This window comes from Tursiops truncatus, chromosome 2 (assembly GCF_011762595.2).
Source record: "Tursiops truncatus isolate mTurTru1 chromosome 2, mTurTru1.mat.Y, whole genome shotgun sequence".
NCBI lineage: Eukaryota > Metazoa > Chordata > Mammalia > Artiodactyla > Delphinidae > Tursiops > Tursiops truncatus.
The window spans coordinates 125,662,382-125,683,090 of record NC_047035.1 but is presented as its reverse complement, the minus strand read 5'-3'; the positions used below and the strand labels follow the sequence as shown (position 1 = coordinate 125,683,090).

The 20,709-nt window shown below is 44.9% G+C and overlaps 1 protein-coding gene across 4 annotated transcripts in view; it reads right to left on the bottom strand.

Annotated features, from left to right (window-relative positions):
- ADAMTS17 (ADAM metallopeptidase with thrombospondin type 1 motif 17) overlaps positions 1-20,709 on the bottom strand; it is a 355,712-nt gene that overhangs the window by 21,507 nt on the left and 313,496 nt on the right. For all 4 annotated transcript variants that reach the window (XM_033852069.2, XM_033852070.2, XM_073801336.1 and 1 more), the window contains 2 exons: positions 5,955-6,159; positions 1,685-1,837 (listed from right to left, as the gene is read on the bottom strand). In XM_033852069.2, the coding sequence (XP_033707960.1) occupies positions 1,685-1,837; positions 5,955-6,159 (358 nt within the window). The remainder of the gene's footprint in view (positions 1-1,684; positions 1,838-5,954; positions 6,160-20,709) is intronic.

The window sequence follows — 20,709 nt, the reverse complement described above, 5'->3', positions numbered from 1 at the left end:
GGAAGCCATGCCCGATGGGCTGTGGTGGGGGGAGTTTGCCAGAATGTGTGCCCACGTTCTCGGCTGAGGAGGGGGCCAAGTGCTGCATCGAACTCCTCAGGCACTATTCACATCCTTCCTTAGATGTTCTGCTGCTCCCAGGACCAGGAAGTACAAGGCACTTAGGAAAATAAAAGTGTCCACCTGGTCCTCAAAACCAGAACAATTAGGCTGGAGAAACCCAGGTAACGCCCATCTGCAGGGCACCACCCCATTACGGCGACTCTGGAGCCCTCACTCACTCTGTGTCCACCATGTGGACGGAGCTCTGAATTGGGGTTCAGAAGTTGGACTCTGTCAGAGAGGAGCGGCCAAGTCACTTAACCTCTCTGAACCTCTCCTCCCTCTTCTGTAAAACGGGGATAAGCACCCTCAAAGGAGAGGGCTGGTGCCGGGCCACACAGGGGTCACTGCAAAGAGAAACCAATGCTGGGGCCCCAGACCCCCCATGGGTCTGTGCAGCCCAGGCCTGAGCTGACCCCTCTCCCTCACCTCTGCTCCCTGCCCAGGGACACCTGTGGCCACGGGAGTCACCCTTTACTAGTACAGGCTGTATTTAGGGTGTGATCACAAAGACCCCTCAACTATAATGACAGCTTTATTTTAATTCACACCTGCACATATGGAATCCAGGCAACATTATTCTGCCTGGCCAGGCAGGTAAATTAAAGCATAAAGTGGCTGAAGGAGTCGGGGGAGCTGGAGGACCGCAGTCCGCGGAGATGCACCCGCCCCTGCCAGGCCACAGGTCACAAAGGCCACGTGTGGATATAGGCCATGTTGCCAGATTTCTGTAGTAAGTTCCAAATCCAGATTTTCAGGTGAAATTTTCCCATTTTTAAATGTTAGCAATAAATTCCAAACTGTTTAAGATATTGCACAGGCCACACAAAGCCAGTGGCTCTCAGGCTGCCAGTGTGCAGCCTTCGAGCACAGATATCAAGAGAAACAAACGGGGAGCTTCCAGTTGCTGAGACCAAAGGGAAACACACTCTAGGCTCTCGTTGGAAGTTTTCATCAGAAAATCAGACATCAGAAATTTTACAGTGTTTGGGAAAAGGCTCTAGAAGACCCACTGGATGGTTCTCAGGGGTGACAATGGTATCTATCTCAGGTATGGGTCAAATATATCAGGTGAATGAATAAAGCAAGGGTTAAACAGCAGAGAACAAATGCTGTTTACTTAAATTCTGTTTAACTCTCCTGCCCCAAGGCTCTGGGAGATGCTGTCCTCAGTCCTCACCCCAAGGGCCCTTTCTCCTCCTGCATCCTCCAGGCCCTTGACCAAGGGTCCTGGAAACAATGAAGTGCTATTTGCCCATAGCCCCCTCTGCATCTGCCTGAGGACAGACTCCTACCACTGAGTCTCTCTCAATGGCAGGTGGCCAAGCCCACTGCAGGATGCACACGGGTCCCAGACTGGCACCCATTGCACCCCTTCCTGCTTTGGGGGCACTCAGTGCCCTTCTGAAGGCACACCATGTGGGGTCACCAGCAGGTGCAGAGTTGGGAGAGAAAGTGAATTCACCTGGTGAGACTGGGACCACCTTGTTAACTTGGGGCCCACGGTGAGAGAGCTGAGTTCCTTCCTCTTGAGTCGCAAATGCTGCCCAGGGCAGGATGGAAGCGCACACACCACACTCACCTTGGACCAGCCCCCTGTTCTCCACTCATAGCAGCCGGAGTAGTCCTCACAGGGCTCCTCGGCTCTTGGCCTCGTGGATGCGTCGCATTTTCCTTGCGAGTTGGTGCATGTCACAGTTCGTTTCTTTGTCCCTTTACCACAGCTGGCAGAACACTGCAAGATACCATTCCAGAGACTGAATCCAGTCCAATCTGGTCAAGTCCATCAACACCTGAACATCTGTTAAGTACCTACCATGTACCAGACCCAGTGCTGAGGATGCAAGGATGGGGATGCTACGTTTCAGACCTCAGAAAGCTCCTGGTCTTTTAGAGTCTTATGCACATGTTCCGAGCTGGCTCCTCCCAGCTGGCCTCTAGGTACCCATGCTGAGCCAGCCTGGGGCAAAGGGGGTGGGGGTGGGGGGCGTGCCAGCCTACCCAGTGATGGCGGCTGAAGAAGGCAGTGGCAGTGAGGTGAACAGCTGGCGTAGGGTCTCTCGGTTCAGTTCTATGCAGTCCCCACCACCGCCAACCCTTTTCAGGGGGGAAAAGGAGGAGATGGAAAGCAAAGACACAGGTGACTCTGACATAAGGCGGTTGGCAAGCCCTGCAGAGAGCTCTAGCGATGGTTTTAATGTCAATGCCAAGAATGGTAACAGGGCAATGTTCCCTGTGCTATTTTTCTTCCTGGGAAACATAGCAAGAGATGGTGTGGGGAGGGGACCTGAATAGTGTCTGAGGGGTGACAAATGATGCATGAGCCCTGAGAGTTCAAGATTCCCACGACATCAGGCAGCACGATCCACAGAAACAGTGACAAGAGGTGGAGGGGTGACAAGGCATAAACATGGCAGACTTGGGGGTGGGTCTGGAGCCTGTTCCTGGAGTGTTCCCAGCCTACCCGCTGGGCTTGGGGAGGGAAGGTGGCTGGCTCGCAAGAGTGAGTGCTGAGTGCTTACCCACTTCAAAACAAAGCACAAGGAAGAGTGGACCCTTGACCTTGGGAGAACATGACTGACTTGACCAGCAAGCAGAGGTGACATGGCCTGGGAACCTGGGGAGCCCACACTTTGATTTGTTGTGTGCGGAAGCCTAGTCCCTACCATGGAAGCAAATACGTAGCTCGCAGAGATGGTGGGCTGAAGGCTGGATTCCACCAAATGCACTGACATGATGAGACCCACTCTGCCTGAGGAAATTCTGAGGGGGATTTCCTCCCAGCAGCTGGGTCCCAGAGATACCATGGGGGGTGCCCAACAGCCGTAGTAGCACAAATGGAGCCCCAGCAACTCTAACTTCTGTTTTTACACTTGCTTGATTTACCAAAAATATGGGAGGCTACAGCAGTGATTTTTCTTGAGCTACAACAAACTTGACTTTTAAAAAGTTCCACTATGTCCACTGAAAAAATGCACATAAAGGACAAATATCATTCTTTATATTTGTTATTAACATTTACCTCAAAATGCTATCTAGCTTTATTTTTCCTAGGAATTCAACCTAGCTCTTCATCTGCTGGTCCTGTTCTTATTTATTTATTTATTTATTTGAGACTAATTTAGACTAGTTTGTTTTAGAGAAATACACATGCTTCACAGGCAGTTGTGGTATAACCTGGGGGGAATTTGGAGAGCTCATGTATTTGATCTTCTGTGTGGGTTTTAAAGGGACTTCCTTGGTGCTCCACTGGTTAAGAATCTGCCTTCCAATGCAGAGGACGTGGGTTCAATCCCTGGTCGGGGAACTAAGATCCCACATGCTGTGGAGCAACTAAGCCTGCGCGCCTCAACTAGAGAGCCTACGTGCCGCAAACTATAGAGCCCACGTGCTCTGGAGCCTGCGCACCACAACTACAGAGCCCACATGCCGCAAGTACTGAGCCTGCACACTCTGGAGCCCACATGCCACAACCAGAGAGAAGCCTGTGTGCTTCAACGAAGAGCCTGCACTCTGCAACAAAAGATCCCGCATGCTGCAATGAAGATCCTGCATGCTGCAACTAAGACCTGATGCAGCCAAAAATACATAAATAAAATATATTTTTTTAATTAAAAAAAAATAAAACAAAGGGACCTGGAATGCAAGGAGTCAGTCCCTGGCAGGCTTTACCCACAGGGCCTCCCAGGGCAGAATGGGTGGGGCCTGGAGGGCTGCTGCAGGAACCCCTGGGTTACTGCATTGAAGGCCCATCTTTCTGCTTCTCTATGTGGCAATGCTTTCTGACCATTTCATCAGCTCCACGCTCACCGTCTGCCTCATGGGCTCCTCCCTGGCAACAGCACCCATACCACTGGTTCCTTATGCAACTAGGGGCCTACTCACCACTTCTGCCTGAGTTTCTGCTTGGTTTCTCTCTACTCTGTGTTCCTTGCCTCTTCCCTTGAATTTTAAACCGTCAATATCCAGCCTGTTTCTTGACCAAACCCTGGGCTGGCCCCTTTTGACCAGAAGCCTATTGGTTGGAAGCCTTCAGGAAGGGCAGTGCTGCAGGCTGGGGTCACCTTGGAAGGGACCTAGGAGGGTCATGTTCTGCTTCTCTCTTGGCTTCTGATCCAGGGATGGGAACAAGAAGTCGAGGACAGGAGAGAGCTGCTACCTTTTGCTTCCTTCTCAATATTTTTTTCCTCATTCTAATGAAGTTGGGAAGAAGTTGGGGAGTAGTGGTGACAGTGATCAACACTGCTGGCTGAATACAGGCAAGCCCATCAATAAAAACGCACCCACGAGAAATTTAAACCTATTCGTTTCCAGAAAAAGAAATGTTAGAGGGGCTTCTGTACTTGGAAAAGTGGAAGGAATACCAGTTTTGTGAGCATCTCATGGAGGAAAGATTTGATTCTGAGTCAGATGTTTAGAAAAAAGCATTTTGCTTGAGCCTGAGCTGAGCCAGAATTAGACTGATTGGTGTGGATACTATTTCAGGATTAGGATTAGGCAACACATAGATATAGGAATAGGGATGGAGATATTTCTTTAAATCTTGCTCCAATTGTCTCACACTTTCCAAAATGGTGCTCTTCAATACTATAATGATAGTTGATTAGGTCAGCTTCGTTTATTTTGTTAAGGAGGCATTTTTCCCCCATAAGAGACCTATAAATGGACAATTTATGGTTTTGATCTGATAAAGCATAAATCTTGTTTGGATCAAGAACCAGGTGATCAAGGCTCATGGAAAGAGAGAGAGACTGCACACCTGCCCCTAACCTTCTAGCAGGCATCCCCCTCCCCAAAAGTCCATTGAATGTTAAACTTATGAACCTAGGTACACGTAAAGAAAAAAAATTTTTTAATGTTAAAACTCTGTCCTTTTCCTAAAATATCTTAAAGGATAGGCAAAAAATGCCCGTCTTTAAATGGGTACACGTCAAGATCTGCCTAAAACGTAAACTCAGTTTTAGAACAGCCAAGGGCAGACTTTTCGTTCATTAAAAATGGGCTGAATACTTTCTTATTCAAAATAATTCCAACTGCTTGGCAATAAGAAGGAACTTTAAAAATATTTTCCACACTGAAGAGTGTCTTGGATTTAGCCTTTCTGACTTTCCTAGAACACGTTTGATGGAGGACCTGAGGGAAGCTTGCCCTTTATTCAGCTATTTTTTTTGTTTCATAGCCAAACAATCAAAATCATTAAATGCAAACTCAATGCCAAGCCTTGAAGGATGATATTACCGAAGATAAAATATTTCTAGGATCAATCTTCAAAGTTAAAAATTAAGGCTTAATTGACCTCCTTCCAAAATGTGTTATGGCATGAGATTTGTAACCGGCTCACACACTAAACGCTGTCCCTCCCAACATCCTCCTGCCTCTTGCAAAGGCAGCTCCACAAAGACTGCCATGGAAATGCAGGGAAGCCTTTGAAACCACGTTCTCAACCTGACCACCCTACAGTTCCAAAGTGCACAAAAGAGATTAAAAGGTGTCTATTTGTCTACCTGCCTACCTACCTATCTCCTATGTATCTATCCATCCACCCACCCATCCATCCATCTATATTTACATGAGAATTTTCACAGGAAATGGGACCAAACAGTACTGTGATATACATTATCAAAAAAACACACTATCCATGTTTTTTTGGCCACGTTGATATCTCTCATGGAATTTGAGAATATGTGACTTAGAACATGGCTTTGAGCTCCTCTGGGGTCTGGCTAGGACTGTGATATGTGGGGGTTTGTCAAAAACAGCAGGGAGGGAAAGGAACCATTTTGGGGTTGCTACAAACAAGGCCCCGAGGCCCTGGTGGTGGTTTCAGCACTGGCAGCAGCCCAGGCACCCACCTGTGACCACTCTGATGCCTCCCAGATGGACAGGCAGTCCTGGCCTTCGCAGCTCTGCACTGCCGATGGCCGGGGCACTGGGCAGTAGAGGGGCCGAGTGGCGACGTGTGTGCCATTCTGCAGCTGGTACATGCAGGTCACTTCCCGGTGCTGGATGCCCTTCTCACAGGTCGCTGAGCAGGGGCTCCACGGGCCTGCCACCCACCTACCCGGAAAGAGAAAAGACAGTGAGAGAACAAAGGGCCTTCCAGACAGATGGTGGAATTGTGGGCCTGCTGTGGGAGGGAAAAAGACAGACTCAGCTTTGTAGTCGGCTTTGGAAATAATTCTGGAATATCAGAGCTATCTGAGTAGAGTGGTTCAGTGGCCTACTCAGTACAGAAATCTTTCTGCAACTGCCCGCATCCCCCGCCCCCGCCCCACGCCACAACGGCAGACTGAGTTATTGTCCCTACGTCCCCCTCTTGCTGTCTTGTGCCATCTTTGTTCAGTGGGGTGAGTGGATACGAAGCTGGCCACATCCCAGCAGAAGCTTTGAGTTACTATGTGGTTTGTCTCTCACTCTTCATGTCCTCTGCCATGAGAACAGCAGGTCCAATACAGGGGCTTCCTGACTGCTGGGCTCTGCAATAGCATGATGCTGTTGTGCCCCACAGAGATATTGGGGTTGTTTGTCACTGCAGCAAAAGCTGACTGGCACAGCCCTCGACAAAGGACACCCCAGTCCCAGCTTAAACACACCAGGACTCCCTGCTTTCCAAAGGGTGGCGGGCCCTCCTAAGTGGGGACTGTCATTCTTGAGGAGGCAACCTGGGGGCCGTGGGAAGACTAGGCTGCTGAGGCCATCAGCTGAAAGTGCTCAACTAAGACTTTGTCTACCTGACTAATATTTCAATGATCCCAATTCTCTGTTGGCCTTAGAGTGCTGGAAAGGGGCTAGGCAGTTTGGGAGTGATGATTTCTCAGGACACAAACAGGGCTTTGAACGCCCTTTTAAAGACTCTCTGTGCTCTGGTTCCTGGACGAGCCTCAAATATTCCCAGCTCCCAGGAGCTCACTACTTAACAAAGCAGTTCCATCTGGATGGTCAGCCCTGATAACCACTCAGTTCTCACATTAGTCAGACTCGTCCTAAATCCCACTTGAAACCAAATCTAATGAGGCCATCCCACTGTTTGCAAACATCTAGGTTCTGATGATGAGGCAGTGAATGAAACAAAGCCCTGCCCTCTGAGTCTTCCTATTCTAATGGGGACAAACAGTAAACGGATGAACAATGTACAACAGAATACAACATAATGTAATAGAGTGTATATAACATATATGCAGAGAGAATATGCAACACCATAGTAAGTGCTTTAGAGAAAAGTAATACAGCACAGGGCAGATCAGCGAGGAGATGAGGGAGGTTGGCACTATTTTATTCAAGGTGTCAGGGATGGCCTGGCATTTGGGCAGCAACTGGAAGGAAGTGAGGCATGAGCCCTGTGCTCTGTGGGAGAAGACTTGCAGGCAGAGGGCATAGCACGTGCAAAGGCCCTGGTGGAGGGGTGTGCTGGCAGGGCCGAGGGGCAGCCGGGAGTCCAGTGTGGCTGGGGGAGGGGGTGAGCAGGAGAGGGAGGGGCATGAGAGGGAGCAGGGGGAGATTACACAGGGCCTGGCTGGCTGCTGTGGCTCTTGCTTGAATGAGATGCAGTCCTGGAGGGTTTGGAGAAAGGAAGACACGCCTTCCAGGGCCACCCTGACTCTGTGTGGCTACCAGCCTACAATGGGTAGGGATGGCAACAGGGAGAGTGGGGAGGAGGCTACTGCAATGGTCCAGGTGGGAGATAAGGGTGGCTTGAACCAGCTGGGGGTAGTGGAGGTGTTGGACTAATTGTTGAGAAGATGGGGCTACCCAGGCCCCTCCCTTCATCCCGACATGGTTTCTCCTTGTCCATTAGGGCAAGCTCAGGCCACCTCATCTAGAGCTCATCTCCAGTCCCCTTGGCAGAGCTCATCACTCTGCCCTTCATGGCCCAGGGACTAATGCTAGTGAAGCTCCTCTTGTCAGACCCCTTGCTCATGCTGCACGGGATGGAAACACAGTGCTGGCCTCGGGATATGAGGACAAGTAACATACTGCCTGCAAATTGCTTATGGCAGCACCTGGCACACATAAGCCCTATAACATAACTAGTACTGTCATTATTTTGTGTTTCCTTGGTGGGAAATGGAGACTTCCCACATGCATGCAGCCTTGCTCCCATTTCAGTACCTGACAACTGCTTAAACATCACCGAAAGAATCAAACCAACTTCTACCCATTTTGTTCTCCTTTTAAGTTTTCTCTTCTCTTGATCAAAATAATTTGCAGATTCTCAATCCGTTGTAAGTCTCTAATCAGTCACTACTGTTCTTAAAATTGACTGATTTGTCATGGACAGTATGGTCCAGATGTGATCTGAAAGCAGCAAGAGAGAATGTGATGATCTTTAAATGGGGACTTGTTTTCATGAATACTCCCCAGCTCTGTACTATTTCTTTTCTTTTTTTAAAGCAAGCACATTGTACCTCTGTTAGCGCCTACTATGTTTTTCTCTCTCATGAACTGACTCTCAGCCAGATCTCCTTTGTCCTGGCCTTTTACAATTAACTTTGTGAATATAAATGTTAGGTTTTAGGTTGAGACCTGTTCGGCATTATTGTGCTGACCCCAACTGTGAAATGGCTTAGAATCCTGCTCCTGTCTTTTGTATTTCCTGTGCTTCTCAGGGCCAAGCCTCGGAAGTGGGACCTCTATGTCACACACATGGGACTGTCACTGCCCTGGGCATGCATGCCATTGCCATAGGGTACCAGCATCTCCATTCCTGGCCACACAATCAGAGCATGTGTTCTAGGGAATGTAGACGCCAACTCTGTTCACACAAAGGTCACATCCAGGACACCTGGGGGAATGGTGAACTGCTGGGAGGACTCAGCAGTCCTGCCTCGGGGGCTCCTCCAGCCCCATCACTGGCTGGAAAAGTCAGATCTGTGGGGGTCAGATTCCCGTAGAGCTGGGAGGGACCGCCAGCCCTCCAGGTTCTCCTTTCCTTTACCTCTGGTGTCTGGTGCTTTGCAAAAGGATGACAGAATGGAAAAGAGCCCATGCATCCCTCCTCCTCTTTCCAGAAGAATCCTCAGACCTATCCCCGCCTGAAACGCGTGACGAGCCGCCGACAAGAGGGCCCTTTGTCACAGGTGCACCTGCTTCAGGTTATCGGAGCTATTTTTCAGCTGGACCTTTTTGCTTCTGATCTTGAAAAACACCTCAGTGAGGTATGGGGAGAAAAAGTGGCCTTCCTAAAACTTCATTTTTGGTGGCTGAAAGAATCCACTTCCCCTGAAGGACCTTGGCTGCAGGAGGCCCATCTAGGGCAGTGGGATGATGTCACACACCCAGACATCAGAGTAAAATCCCATTGATCCCAAGTCTAGTAACTTGGGAAAGGCCTGCAGTTCCACACAACAATGTATATTACAATTACAATGTAAGCCTGAGCTTTTTTCACTCTTATCCTCTAAAAACCTTAACAGTGACATTCATTAGCCAAGTTTGAGTTAGCAGTCCTTCTTAAAAGCAATAAAACTGTAATTCTTGCTAAAACCACCATTAACACTTCCCTAATCCAGGCCCCTCCCCTGTTCCCACGGGGTCAGGACAGCCTCTCCTGTCCAGCACAGGTGTAGCTCCTCTGTACATACTTCAAGTTCAATCATTCTAATCAGGTACAGTTTTCCACCATTATCTGTGGTTTCACTTTCCCCAGTTTCAGTTACTAGCAGTCAACCACGGTCTGAAAACATTAAATGGAAAACTCCAGAAATAAACATTTCCTAAGTTTAAACTGCACGCTGTTCTGAGCAGTGGGATGAAATCTCCCACCATCCCAATTGGTCCCGCCTGGGATGTGAACCTTCCCTTTGCCCGGCTTATCCATGCTGTATAGGCTCCCTGCCAGTTAGCACAGGAAATACATAGTATATAAGTATCTATAGGGTTCAGTACTATCCTGGGTTTCAGGCATCTACTGGGGGGCTTGGGATGTATGGCCCGCAGATGAGGGGGGACTACTAGGCTTTGGACAGCTCTGTCACTACCTGAGACCCTATATTCTTTTTTAATTGCTGCTGTAGCAAATTGCCATAAACTTAATGGCTCAAAACAGCACAGATTGATTATCTTACATTTCTAGAGGTTGGAAATCTGATGTGGGTCTCACTGGGCTAAAATCAAGGCGCTGGCAGGGCTGTTCCCTTCTGGAGACTCCAGGAAGACTGCTTCCTTGCCTTTTCCAGCTTCTAGACACTGCCCCAATTCCCTGGCTTGTGGTGCCTTCTTCTGCCTTCAAAGCCATCAACTCAGGCCGAGTTCTTCTCACATCGCATCACTCCAACCTTCTCTTCTGCTTCCATCTTCTGCTTTTAGGACCCTGTGATTACACTGGACCCACTCAGATAATCCAGCATAAGCCGGCTGATTAGCAAACTGTATTAGTTTGCTAGAGCTGCCGTGAAAAGTACCACATGCTGGGTGGCTTAAAACAACAGAAATTTATTCTCTTACAGCTCTGGAGGCCAGAAGTTAAAAATCAAAGTGTTGGCAGGGTGGGTTCCTTCTGAGGACTCAGAGGACTCTGTTCCATACCTCTCTCCTGGGTTCTGCTAACATCTTTCATGGGAGACCCATAACGACCTAATTCCACCTGTAACTCTAAGTTTCCTTTGACAAGTAACCTAACATTTTCATCCCACTGCTCAGAACAGCGAGTTCCAGGGATTAGGATGTAGACATCTTTGGGGGTCATTATTTTGCCTACTACACGCATCACATTAGCAGTCCTGAGAAATTTTATCTTATGTTCAAAATTCAGTTTCTATCCAAGTCTTGATTTGGCTGAGACTTAAACTAGGTAAAGATCTCATGAAATCTGCTGAAATGTGACAGTCTCACAAAGAAACAATGGCATCTTCAGGATCGCATTCTTCTAACACAGTTATTTTATGTTGAATATAAAGTGAATCTCAAGTATAGATAACCAAAAAGAGTACACTGGTGGGTCATTTATTTTCAACAACTTCAAATTGTAAAAAAATGTAAGCTGTTGTATTTCAACACAACAAGTGTTCAAGATAACAGGTGGTCTGTCCATGGTGTCAACTTTATCCATCTCCAAAATGGGTCAGTAGTAAGGATCTGGCATTGACTGAGCACCTAATCTGTGCCTATCTCTGAATCAGGAATGTTCCTTACATTAGCTAAATTAATCAAAGTAAGGAAACTAGATGACTGTATGTGATTCTCTGAGCATCTGTTATAGAAACATGCAAATTCCAAGCATAGCATCAAATATGCTTGTAAAATACCATGTATTTTACATGTAAAATGTAAAATACCACAGCATGAAAAGAAGGATATGAAACAGTTCAAAAGCTCCAGAAAGCTGCAGGGCAGGTTAAAGAGATTTCTGCTACTGGGATGGTTACTTTGTCCAACCTCATCTTATCTGTCCCCCAGACACATGGGTATCAACTTCACACCAAGCCCTGAATCAAGGGCCAGGGCACTCAGCTCAGCGTCCCACCTTCACAAAGCTCAGTCAAGTGTGTGGTCCTTGGGGGAGAGGGAAGCGTATAAACAGGCAATGTCTTCACTGTCTGCTAAGTGCAGTGGAGGAAATGGAGCTTGAGTTGGGTCCTGAAGTCAAAGTGAAGTTGGCCAACCAAAGAAGCAGGGCTCAGTGCTCTGACAGAGCCCCTGCCCATGAAATGTTGAGGAACAGCTGAGAGTTTGGGATGGCCAATCCTTGGAGGGTATTTCCGGGTGGGTAGGAGGGAGGTTTCCTTGGGTGGTCTCCGTTAATCATGTGCTCTGGGGCAAGATGACGGCGTTCATGAAGGCAGTGGAGAAATGGGAAACAGGCACCGATATAAGACTATGAAAGGGTTTTGACAGGGCTTTGGGTATGTGGGGTCATGGAGAGAAAGGAGGCAAGAATCAAGCTGAGGATATTGACTGACCCAGAGGATGCTGGTGGTGCCTCCACTGGGAGGGAGAACACAGGGAGGGGAGTTGGCCTGGGGGCAGAAGGGTGGGCACCACTTTGAAGGCGGCGCTGGGTTGCTGAGTGGTGCTGGGAAGGGTCTGCAGGTGCAGTTCCGGTGTTCAAGGGTGCTGCCTGATTGGAGACACAGTGTTGGAAGTCAAAAGCAATAAATCCTGGTAGACATCAAGGGTAAGAACAACTCATCCAGGGAGCTTATACAGGAGGACAGAGGGCAGGGGCAGGGGCTGGGGAATACAAGCACCTGGGGTTGGAATCAGTCATGGGAAGCTCTGAGGAGCAGAAGAGGTGACAAGCAAGGCTAGGGAGGGCAGGAGGACACTGCAGGAGATGCCAGGAAGGGTGGGGTTGGATGAGGCCTGAAGAGCATCCCCAGGATTTAGCCATGAGGACAGGTTGCTGACCCAGGGGAGAACTGGGGAGAAGGGTTGCCAGTGCTGTAAATGCAGAGAGGAAGGAGGGTGAAGAGGAGAGGCCTTGCGGGTGCCCCTTAGCAGATTCGGTTTGATGCCTACAGAGTGGGCTCCACAGACCCTCAATCTTGGGGTGACACCCAAGCTTTGGAAACAAGACCTGATGTGAGCTGTCTCATGACTTGGGAGCCTCTGGTCAGGCAGGCTGTGCGTGGGTGGGAAGCATGAGTGAGAACGTGAGAGGGCACATCTGCGTGAGAATGAAATGCTGAGAATGGCTGAGGGCTGGAAGCAGTGGCTCCAGGACAGACAGGGAGCTTCCTCTCGTGGACCCATCTGTCTAGAAAGGTCACCCCTGCTCACTGGCAGTGCCTCATGGAAGTCATCTGGGTCAAATGGCAGAGCAGATGACCTGTGGGAGACCTGTGCCACGTCCGAGACTCTGGAGGCCAGCAGGGGAGGGAGGCCAGGGACCTGGCGGTGGGCAGCATGTGTGAGGGGAAGGCTCGGCCTCAGCCAGGGCTTGGCTGCTGTCTCCCCTTGGGATTTGGTGACCTGGGTCAGTGGGCCAGTGGGTCAGTGCATCTTGATAAAGAGTCTGGCCTGAAGAGTGATCCTGTCCATTCCTAGCCCAGGGAGGCTCAGGCAGTCTGATTTGGAAAGCAAACAGATCAAAGATCTCACTTCTCATTTCTCCTCTGCCAAGAGAGAGTTTGAAGGAACAGGCCTGCATCTCCCCCTGTGGGTCAGCCCCATGTCTCCAAGGTGTCCCTCCCGTTTGTGCCCAGTCCTTTCCCACCACCATCTTGCCTTCACACCCACCTGAACTCCCAGAGGAAGGTGGCTCAGGGCCTGCTGGTCTTGCTTCACAGATGGGGAAACCAACTTGGAGAGACAGCAAGACTGGCCTAAGGCCCGCTAGCTATTAAGTAGGTGGGTCCTCTGTGCCCCAACCCAGAAGCTTCCTTTTTGTATTTATACAATCTTGCTCTGGTTAGGGAACACCTGACCAACCTCATCAGGATGCCCCGAGAGTGAAAGGTGCCCACTTACTAGAATCAGACATTCTCAAAGTCTCAGAAGGTCACATTCAGGATGCTGGTGTCAGATGCGCCTGGACTTGAGTCCACTCCACCAACTTGCCAGCTGTGTGACCTTGGACAAGTCAGTACTCAAGCCTCTGCCACACAGTCAGCACAGGCCTCACGCTCTATGGGCCTGATAACTAGCAGCTGTTATTATTGCTGTAACTATTATTCTCAGTCTAGGCATCCATCTTATTCAGAGGAGCTGCTGTTCCTCAAAGCCCTCTGGAATGGGCAGTCTATGCGGGCATTCGGAACCAAAACAAATTAGTTTTAATTTTTAAAAAATTTTCAATAAATTTGCATGATTCAGATGAGAGGAATATGAAAAACCTGTTTGAGTGCTGAGTCCTATAACTTGGTGCGAGTTATCTCTCTCCTCTGAGCACCTGGCCTTCATCCATAAAGCAGGGGCAAGAACTGGGCGCACAGTTGTAAGGACCTGATGATGACCTTACGGCAGGTAAAGGCCCCAGGGAGAGGCCTGCAGGGGAGCTCCAAGGATGGGAGTCTCTTCCCTCTCTCCCTGGTGCAGGGCTGCTGGCCCCTAGGCTGTGAACATCTGGCCAAGGTCAGGCTAACACCGCTCTGCCTTCCCGTGGATGACAAGGCCTCTCCCAGGGCACCCGGGCTGTGGTCACCACGTGTGCCGCCAGCCTGGGGTGAGGAGACGTGGCAGAGGCTGGCTGGCCAAGAGCCGGACCTCCTGGGCCTCGTCCCAAAAACACCACGGAGGACTCGGCAGCGACAGACTCTCTGTCTGCCCGAGCCACTCTCACAGCTCAGGGCAGATTGGAGCCAGCAACTCCGTTATGAGAACAATCAAAACACATGTGCCATTTAAAGTCTCTGAAGATACGTGGCTGCTTTTATTGAACAGATGTCTGCGAAAGGAGTGGGGTAAGGAGGTACAACTGGGACTTAGCAAGCTGGGCTGTGATGTTCTCCCAGGGGACAGAGGGGGACGCTTTAGAGCTACACACGAAGTTTCAATTCAGCATTTCTCCATTTAAAACTCGAGAATTATGAGTTCTCATATATATTTCCCTGAAAAGTAATATTATTCACATATTTGTTTTTTATAGGAGGAAATGAGAGCCTGGAGTGCATGATGAGGAACGAATACATCGGCCTATGCATGTGAGCTTCTGCTGGAGGACATAATTCCATCCTGAAATCAGGCTGGGTCAGGGTATGAGAACTTGCTGTGTTTTCCTGAAAAGGTTCTTGAGTCATTGTGGTTAGTTTTCATGTGCTGGGGAAAGGAAGAGAAAGGAAGGAAGGAAGGGAGTGAGGGAGGGAGGGAGAAGGGAAGGAGGGGAAGACTTCAATGCTTTGCTAAAACATGGCTTAAGGGAAAATGTTTTAAGAATGGTTTCTCTAGATATTGCACCAGCTAACCGCTTTGGGAGCTTCCTATGTGCCCGGCATGTTCTCAGCACTTAACATGATTCAAATTATTTGATCCCTGTAACAATTCTTTGGCAAGCCATTCTACAGGTGAGGAAATGAAGGCACAGAGAGGTTAAGTGGCTTGCCCAAGGTCATACATTAGCAAGTAGAAGAACTATTTTAACAGTTCCATTGAGACATAATTCACATACCATACAATTCATCCATGTAAAGAGAACAATTCAGTATATTCTGAAATATATTGTGGTGGTGTGAAATCACCACCGCAATCAATTTTAGAATATTTTTATTACCCCTAAAAGAAACTCCACACCTCTTAGCTGTCATCTCCCAATACATGCCCCCCTCCTATCCCTCTCAGCCCCAGGCAATCACTAATCTACTTTTTGTCTCTATAGATTTGCCTCTTCTGGACATTTCATATAAATGGAATCACATAACATGCGGTTCTTTGTGCCCAGCTTCTTTCACTTAGCATAATGTTTCCAAGGCTCATCCATGTTATAGCATCTATTAGTATTTCATTCCTTTTTGTCATTGAATAATACTTGATTGTATAGATACACCATGTTTATTTATTGGTTCATCAGCTGATGGACATTTGGGTTGTTTCCACATTTCGGCTATTACGAATAATGCTGCAATGAGCATCTGTGTACAATTTTTGTGTGGACATATGTTCTCATTTTTTTTGAGTATATACCAAGGAGTGGAATTGCTGGATCGTATGCTAACGCTATGTTTAACAATTTGAGAAATGCCAGACTGTTTCCAAAGCAGCTGCACTATTTTGCATTTCTACAGTAGTGTATGAAATTCTAAATTCTCCACACTCATAAATTTTTTCTATTATCTATCATTTTGATTATAGCCATCCTAGTGGGTGTGAAGTGATATCCCATTGTGGTTTCATTTTACTGTGGTAAAATGTATACAAAATTTACCATTTTTACCACTTTGCAGTGTACAGTTCAGTAGCATTAAATACATTCACATTGTTGTATAACCCTCACCATTCTCTCCCAAACTTTTCATCTTCCCAAACTGAATTCTAGATTCATTAAACAATAACCTCCTATTCCCCTCTCCCCCCAGCCCCTGGCAACTATCATCCTACTTTCTGTCTCTATGACTTTGACTGCTCCAGGTACCTCATATAAGTGGAATCATACAATGTTTGTTCTTTTGTGACTGTCTAATCTCACTTAGCATCATATCCTCAAGGTTCATCCATGTTGCAGCATGTGTCAGAATTTCCTTCCTTTTGAAGGCTGAATAATATTCCATTGTACACATGTAACACATTTCATTTATCCATTTGTCCAGAGAGGGACATTTGTGCTGCTTCCACCTTTTGACTATTGTGCATAGTGCTGCTATGAAGATGGTTGTACAAATTTCTGTTTGAGTCCCTGCTTTCAGTTCTTTTGGGTATATACCCAGAAGTGAAATTGCTGGATCACATGGTAATTCTGTGTTTAATTTTTTGAGGAACCACCATACTGTTTCCCACAGTGGCTGTACCATTTGACATTCCATTCAACAATGTAGAAGGGTTCCAATTTCACCACATCCTCACCAACACTTATTTGCTGTTTTTTAATAATAACTATCTTCATGGGTATGAAGTGGTTACCTCATTGTGGTTTGATTGGCATTTCCCTAACGATTAGTGATGATGAGCATTTTTTCATGTACTTATTGGCCATGTGCATATCTTCTTTGGAAAAATGAGTAAACATGTTCTTTGCCTATTCCTTAATGGGGTGCCTTTTGTTGTTTAATTGTAGGAATTCTTTATACATTCTGGATATTGCTTCTTTATCAAATATATGATAGCAAATATTTTCTCCCATTCTTTGGGTTGCCTTTTCACTTTGTTGATTATGTCCTTTGATACAAAAAAGTTTTTAATTTTGAAGTCCAAATTATCTATTTTTCCTACTGTTGCCTATGCTTTTGGTGTCATATCTAAGAAGTCATTACCAAATCCAATGTAATGAAGATTTTTTCCTATGTTTTATTCTGAGTTTTAGCTTTAACTCTTATATTTAGGTCTTTGCTCAATTTTGAGCTTATTTTTGTACATGGTATAAGGTAAAGGTCCAACGTCATTCTTTTGTATTTTGATATCCAGTTTCCCCAATACTACTTGTTGAATTTCATTGTGGTTTTGATTTGTATTTCCCTGATGGCTGATGATGTTGAGCATCTTCTCATGTGCTTATTGGCCATTTGTGTATCTTCTTTTGAGAATGTCTGTTCAATTTGTGTTCTACTAAATGTGTGAAAAACATATGTTTCCTATTGTTAGTGACTCAATACTGTTTTACTAAAGAATTGCATAATCTGAGAAAGTTTCAATAATAAAGAAAATTCACATTAGCAAAAAAAAAAAAAAAGAATGTCTGTTCAGATGATTTGTCCATTTTTTAGTCGGGTTATTTGTTTTTTTTATTATTGAGTTGTAAGAGATTTTGATATGGTCTAGATAAAATTATTTTTTCAGATATATGATTTATGAAAACTTTTTTTTTTTTTTATGAAAACGTTTTTTTCCCTTCCTCAGGTTATCTTTTCATTTTCTTGATGGCCTTGAAGAACAGAAGTTTTAAATTTTTATAATGTTTAGTTTATTTCTTTCTTTTGCTGCTTGTGCTTTTGCTTTCATATCTAAGAAAGCATTGCCTTTACAGCTTTAGCACTTACATGTAGGTGCTTGATCCATTTTGAGTTAATTTTTTTATCTATGGTATAAGCTAGGGATCCAACTTCTATCTTTTGTATGTGGACATCCAGAGTCTCAGTACCGTTTATAGAAAAGATGATTCTTTCTCTATTGCATTGTTGAAAATTAACTGATAGTAAATGTGAGAATATTTATTTACTCATTTATATTACATTGTTCTATATGTCTCTCTTTATGCAAGTCCCATACTGTCTTGATTACTCTAGCTTTGTAGTAATCTTTGAAACTAAGAAGCATAAGTCCTCCAACTTTGTTCTTGTTTTTAAAGATTGTATTGACTATTTGGAACCCTTTGCAATTCCACATAAATTTTAGGATCAGCTTGTTCATTTGCACAATAAAGACAGCTGGAATTTTGACAGGGATTTATGTTTTATCAGTAGATCAATTTGAGGAGTATTGCCCTTTTAACAACACTAAGCCTTCTAATGGGATGTATTTAGATATTTATTAACGTCTTTCAATAATGTTTTGTCATTTGCAGTGTATAAGTCTTTTGTTAAATTTATTCCGAAGTACTTTGTTTTTTTTTTTTTACATCTTTATTGGAGTATAATTTACAATGGTGTGTTAGTTTCTGCTTTATAACAAAGTGAATCAGTTATACATATACATATGTTCCCATATCCCTTCCCTCTTGCGTCTCCCTCCCTCCTGCCCTCCCTATCCCACCCCTCTAGGTGGTCACAAAGCACTGAGCTGATCTTATTGTTTTTGATGCTACTGTAAATGGAACTATTTTCTTCATTTCCTTTTCAGACTATTCAGTGCAAGGGTATAGAAAAAGAATTGATTTTTGTATACCATTCTTACATCCTGTAACCTTGCTCAACTCATATGTTTAAAACAACAAGCCCAAAGTGGTGTCATTTGCTCCCCATGACAACAAACAAAGACTTAATTGCAGCTTCAATCCCTTCCAGCAATATGACCTTTAAAAGTCAATCTGAAATTTCCTGATCAACACTAGTGAGGTAATGTTATGATAAAGCCCTTCCCTTCCCCCAGAAGAAGATGGTCTGGATTGAAGCAATCTTTTCTTTTGTTAATACTTTTCTTGCCCACCCTCTTCCTGCCAGTAAACATCTCCCATTTTGTACAACCCCTTGTGCTCTTCTAGTTGCTAGATGGGACCTGACTGATTCATGAATTGATAAATAAAGCCAATTAGATCTTTGAATTTACTCAGTTGAATTTTGTTTTTCCAGCAAATATATTAGTTGTAGTAGCTTTTTACTGGATTCTTCAGAATTTTCTATATGGAAGATCATGTCATCTGCAAATACATATAGTTTTACATCTCTAACCTAGATGCCTTTTTTTTTTTTTTTTTCATTTTCTTGCCTAATTGCCCTGGCTAGAACCACCAGTACAATGTTGAATATAAGCAGTGAAAACAGACATTCTTGTCTTGTTCCTCTCTTAGGGGAAAAGCCTTTAGTCTTTCACCATTAAGTATGATGGTTCCTGTGGGTTTCTTGTAGATCCTTTCATGAGGTTGAGGAAATTCCCGTCTATTCCTAGTTTGTTGAGTGTCTTGATCATGAAAGAGTATTGAATTTTGAAAATACTCTGTGTGTGTTTGTGTTAATTGAGACAATAATGTGGTTTTGTCTTTTATTCTACTGATGTGATATATTATTTGATTTTCAGATGATAAATGGACCTTGCATTCCCAGCATAAGTTTCCACTTGATCATGGTATATAATCCTTTTTATATTGCTGGATTCAATTTACTAATATTTTGTTGAGGATTTTTGTGTCTATATTCATAAGCAATATTGGCATGTAGTTTTCTTGTGATGTCTTTGTCTGGTTTCGTTATCAGGGTAATACTGGCCTCATAGAATGAGTTGTAAAGTGCTTCCTTTTCTACTTTTCGGAGGAGGTTGTGAAAAATTGATATTAATTCTTCCTTAGATGTTTTGTAAAATTCACCAGTAAAGCCATCTGATCCTGGGCTTTTTTTCTGTGGGAATTTTTTTATTACTAATTCAATCTCTTTACTTGTTATGGGTCTGTTCAGGTTATCTGTTTATTCTTGAGTCAGTTACAGTAGTTTGTATTTCTAAGAATTTTGTCTGTTTCATCTAATTAATATAACTTTTTGTTATACCAGAATATTTTTGGTTTTTCAATATAGTAACACTAAATCTCCAGATAATAAGAGGAACAAGTAGAGGCTGTTTGAGGGTCACATGCACTAAGGGCACTGTGTTGTTTGGGAAGAGGCTAGCGATTCTGAGTACTCTGGACTCTACTGAAACCATTATAGTTAAGGTACCTGGGTCACATTTAAGGATAACCATCAAAAGAATAGAAATATAATCCACAGCTTCCCAAAAATAGGGAGAAAAAAAGAAATGTTAATTGTTAGTTCTGAAAATTTTGTAATTTCCAATATCATTTCCTCCTAACCCATGAGTTATATATATTTTTAATTTCCAAAAATATAGAGAAAAGTGGGTCACTATTCTTTTTACTGCTTATTTCCAATGTAATTTTCTTGTGGTCAGAAAGCATGGTGTGTTTTGTTATCTTGGTTACCATAAACACAGCCTTATCAATCAGTGGGAACGGGGTGAACTAGCCATTACATAATACAGAGGAGAGGCACAGGTTATCATATGGAAGAAATTAACTCATTGTCTCAACTCATACTATACAGAAAAAGACATTCTGGATGTGTTAAAGTCTTCTTATATGCAAGAAAAGCCAAACCTTAAAAGCTCTGGAAGAACACACAGGAAAACATATTTGTAGTTGAAAAGTCAGGAAGAAATTGTCGAACAAGACAAAAGAAGCACAATTCCTAAATTTAAAGTTAACCAATTTAACTAAATTAAAGATAAAAGCTTCTACTCAAAGATACCATAGGTGAAAAAAGAGGCCTCAAATAAGGGAAAATATTTATAATCCAAGATGTATAAAGAATGCTCGTAAATCAATTAGTAAGAGATAAGTAGCCCAACAGGATAATGCGCAAACAACAGGAGGATAAATCA